The 5005-nt window shown below is 37.4% G+C and overlaps 1 protein-coding gene across 1 annotated transcript; it reads right to left on the reverse strand.

Annotated features, from left to right (window-relative positions):
• Positions 1-2856: 2856 nt before the first annotated feature.
• On the reverse strand, positions 2857-3819 carry LOC109568994 (olfactory receptor 52J3-like). Its single transcript, XM_019974336.2, has one exon. It carries the CDS (start codon positions 3817-3819, stop codon positions 2857-2859), a length of 963 nt encoding a protein of 320 aa, XP_019829895.2.
• Between the last annotated feature and the right edge of the window lie 1186 nt (positions 3820-5005).

Raw genomic sequence — 5005 nt, forward strand, 5'->3', positions numbered from 1 at the left:
GGAAGCCTAAGAGGTATCTTCAAAGTGCATTTAATTTTGTTCATCTTTTTAGTGTTTGAAATAGCCCTATGATATAGATACTATGCTCATCTGCTTATACAGATGGAAAACTTGAACTGTGGAATATTTTTAGAAACAACAAAGGTAAAATTTGAACCCAAATGTCTGATTCCAAATCTGTGCTATTATTCAATATATTATAGTGGTGGTGGTGTTCAGTCACTAACTCCTGTCCAATTCTTGGTGACCCCATGGACTGTAGCCCACCAGGCTCCTCTGTCCATGGGATTTCCCAGGCAATAATACTGGAATGAGTTGTCTCCTCCAGGGGATCTTTCTGACCCAGGGATCAAATTCACTTATCTAGCTTGGTAGGTAGATTCTTTACCATTGAGCCACCAGGGAAGTCCCTTGATACATTATACTGCCTACATTTTCAGTTTTGAGATATTGAGCCTATCTCATGTTTCAACAAGCCTGTTAAATTTTCCAGAATCATACTGTACAGTCTTCACTTACACATGAGCTTATAACTTCATACACACTTAAAAATACATGTATTGTGGTAGGCACTGATTGTTCTGAATGCCTTCCAAGGCACCTCAAGCCTACCTTCCATTTCAGCGAGTGGGTCTCTCTAACCATAAAAATTGGTTTCTAATTTTCAGAAATAGCTGGGAGGTTGAGGAGTTGGTATCCTCAGAATCAGTTAATCTTCATGGTTTTGCTTGAAGCTGCAATCTGACTCATGATGTGTGATAGTATCTCTTTTTCATGTTCTCATTTATTTGGTGCAGCAGACAATCACAGGCTTATTGTGATACTGCATAAATTCAAGCCACTTTGTTCTGTACTGCCACCACTTTTTCCAATTTGGAAGAGGAACAACAGAACCTATGGCAAAGTGTTATGGGAAAATGAATGGAGATTACTTCTGTAGAGAGAATTAAAAATCTCCCATTTGAAGACATTGATGAATATCCATGTTAAGTGCAGTATTATTTTATCAACCAGCCAAGCCTTCTGATTCTCACTCTGGCTTTACTCCTGAGATCAAATGCTAGACTGGAGACAGCACTGCCAGGAGGTCAGAAAAGGAGTTCCAAGGAGTTAGATGTACTTTGTTAAGTCACTGGAATTGCAATTCCTAAAAGTCACACAACAGAAAAAAAGCAAATAAGCCTGAATTTTTTTGTTGTTCAGAGTAGTAAAGTAGTAAAGCTAGAATTTAGTGTGATTAGAAAGCAAACACTTCAGCAGTTAATGTTAGGAAACAAAGTTAAATTAGGGAAGCATGAAAGTTAGAGAAAAGGATATTTGAAAATGTAAAGCTTAAAGTGATCAAAAACAAAGGTCAGGAAAGCAGAATTATGTTCTAATTATTAACAGTCCTGCTGACCAACAATTCTATATTAAATTGTAAACCCTGGATAAATGATCTAAAAATTGTTCATAGAAATAAAAGAATATGCAACATATTTCTAGTTGGAAATTAATATGAATACCTATTAATCAATGGATAGGTAAATAAAATCAATGCTATAAAACAAAATATTTTAATCTAAATGAATTAATAACTAAAATAGTGTGACTGGTTGTAGAGCTAAAAATTTATGTACTGTGATGTCAGAAAAACACATGATAAATTTTGTCTCTAGAAAAATAGCAGAGAAGCTGTATTGAAACAGTGTTAAAGATGATTTCAAGTTTAATTCTGTATACATATTTATTAAGCTTTATCTCTGAGATGAGTGCAATGTTTAAAGTCATTAATGTGTGAATTGTAGAAACAAAGATATTTATTATATTTTTACTTTAGTTTTATTTGTTAAGAGACTTTGAAAAAGAAAATGATTCTTTGAAAATAAAGTAATGTAACAAGTTTGATGATGCAAAAGCTTATTGTTTGGTCTTGGAAAATCTTATTGAATCAATCAAAAGTCTTTGGTCATATAAAAAATTGACTATTCTTAGTGTATCTGATAATTTGTACATTAAAGTCAGTGAAGGCATTAGGGATAGATCATGGGTTTAGAAAGAGAGGTCTTGGATTTGAGGATGGAATATTTCAGGGTCAAGTGTAGATTGAGAGAACAAGGCAATAAAATGATAGGAAAAAGTCCAGCATGCATAGTGTAGACAGCAATGCTATACGTAATAAACCTCAAGACCACATTTACATTATGAGCTAGACTGCAAAGAAAAAAAATCACCTAAATGGCACTGATGACATTAGTGAGAAATTGTATTTAAATTTTATATTTGTTTTGGCTTCTCATTACACTGAGTGTTACATGTTTGGCAGACCTTTCCACTTCAGGATACAGAGTTGGTAATAATTTTTATTGAAACTATGAGCCTGGCTTTTTTTAAGGGTACAGCAGGATGCAAGCTTCATAAGAATAGATGTTCCTGTTCGTAGGGGTCATTGATTTATCCTCAGTGATAAGAATCATTGAAGACATACAATAAACACAAATGAGTACAAATTGAGTAAAACATGAATGAATGAATGAATGAGTGGACACAGGAAACAGGGTCAAAGTTCTAGCACCCCATTTCTCTAATTATAGAGCAATAAACACACAATTTAGTAAATCATCTCCAGAAAAGAAGAAATTTCACGTTATCAAGGACAATGTATGATAACATACAAATAGGGGTCACACAACTCACTTTCAGGACAGCCCATTAACCTTTGAACTAAAGTTCCAGTGAGTTTCCACAAGTTCTAAAATTCATTAGTCAGCAGTCAGGAACAAATCAACTTGTGTTGCAATCTGGCAGCAATAGGTCAGAACCAGGAGATACTTGTTAAGACAAGAACACACAAATTTTCCTAAAGAATCAAAATCCTTAGTAAAACAATATGGTAGGTGTTTTATTTTTTAATAACATATAAAAGACTCGCCCCCATATTTGTTTGGTCCTCATACCATAAATGATGGGGTTGAGCAATGGTGGGATAACCAAATAGAGGTTGGCAACAAGAATGTGAATATAGTGGGGTATGTTGTGTCCAAATCGGTGGCTGAGGAAAGAGAAGAGTGAGGGGATATAGAAAACACAGAGGACAGCAATATAGGAGGCACATGTGCTTAGGGCTTTTAGCTGTGCATCTTGGGATGGCAGACAGAAAACAACCCGGAGTATATAAACATAGGACATGCCAATAGGGACTGAGTTTAGGAGAAAAACAGAGACCACAAAGAGCCCATAAATACCATTGACACGGGTGTTTCCACAGGACAGTTTTGCAATTCCCATGTGCTCACAGTAGGAATGAGGTATTATTGCATGAGCCTGGCAAAAGGGTAGGTGGTAGATGAGATAGATCATGGGAAGTGTGAGCAAGACTGTAAAAATTACAATGTACAAAGTGATGCTCATGAGTACCCGGGACGTCAGGATGGTTGTGTAGTGGAGTGGAGCACAGATCGCCACGTAATAGTCAAAGGCCATTGCTACCAGGACCCCAGCCTCTATGCCAGTGAAAGCATGAATCAGGAATATCTGGGCCATACAAGATCCAAAGTTGATCTCATGAGCATTAAACCAGAAGATACCCAGCATATGGGGTACTGAGGTTGTTGAAAGGGCCAAATCAATTGTTGAAAAAATGGCCAGGAAGTCGAACATGGGCTCCCTGAGGGTCTGGTCCATCTCGATGACCAGCAGAATTGTGACATTGCCCAGTAAAGCCACAAGGTAAACAGAGCAGAAAGGCAGGGAGATCCAGCCATGGACCTCTTCCAGACCTGGGATTCCAATGAGGAAAAATGTGATTGGATGAAAAGTGCTCCCATTGTGATATGTCATCGTGTCACTTGTCGAAGAAAGTGAATCTGGTTCTCTGGCTCCTGTCGACAGAAAAAGTGAAAGAGAGGGGGAGAGAGAGAGATCAGAGGGAGAATGATCTGTTTCATCAATTCCTAGCTCAGTGTGTCAGCACAGAGTTTATGTCATGTTTACTAGGAGAGTAGGCCTGTTACTGAATCAAATGTATGGAGTCGTTCCCCCTAGCATTTAATATACCAGGTCAGAGTCATATTCAGTTTTTATTCTGCCTGCTGATTGAGCTCTAATTCCAAATGTGAAGGCTTACAGCAAGCTCAGTGCAGAGTGCCAATAATTAGACCATGCCATTCACTTTGAAAGAGAATTGGATGTGATTCTATTTGGGGAAATCCACTCTGGTAAGTGACTCTAGAAAAATCAAGACTACACAAAAGAAGAAGTTAATGCATTACAGAGGCATTCAAAAATGCCTTCAAGGGGTCCATAATGAAAATAAATTATAGATATAGGTGTATAGGAGCTTGTACAATTCAAGCCTGAATTCTTCTGATTCCCCATTATTCACATAGAGACGTACATGGAAAAATTCTGACCCAAGCCCAGTAGCCTCTCACAGACACCAAATCAGATCATAAAAGACACAGCTACATGTTCTCAGACAAATTACTGACTCCTTGAGATGCCTGGCCAGGAGCAGAGGCAACCATTGTTCATGAGTTACAGACTGCACAGAGTATCATTTGGAGAAGGGGAGTGTTTTCTAGTGTCATTTACACTCTTCTCTGTCCATAGCTTATCAGGTACTCTCAGAACAGCTGTTAATTTTACTTGAGTTAATTTTACCATTGCTGTTGAGCCAACACTTGCTTGGTTACTCCTCCTACCAGTTCAATACACTGGAAGTAGATAGAAAAATCTGAAAGCCTAAAAAGATCATTTTTGTACTAGAGGAGGTATTTTTGGTAGCTCTCTGGGATATCTGAGTCTCAATAGAGAAGAATCTACCTCGGCAGTGAACTAAAGATGTGGAGAAAGATACTAGAGAAATGCTTTCAAAATACAGCAGAATGTTGAACATCTTGTGATGTGTTTGTTGGCTATCTGTACGTCTGCCTTAGAGAAATGTCTATTTAGGACTTCTGCCCAATTTTTATTTGGGTTTTTTGTTTTGATATTGAGCTACAAGAATTGTTTACATATTTTGGAG

The sequence above is a fragment of the Bos indicus genome, chromosome 15 (assembly GCF_029378745.1).
Source record: "Bos indicus isolate NIAB-ARS_2022 breed Sahiwal x Tharparkar chromosome 15, NIAB-ARS_B.indTharparkar_mat_pri_1.0, whole genome shotgun sequence".
NCBI classification, from domain to species: domain Eukaryota; kingdom Metazoa; phylum Chordata; class Mammalia; order Artiodactyla; family Bovidae; genus Bos; species Bos indicus.

Coding starts and splice junctions, on each gene's coding strand:
- LOC109568994 (XM_019974336.2), bottom strand. CDS start 3,819: ATGACATATCACAATGGGAGCACTTTTCATCCAATCACATTTTTCCTC.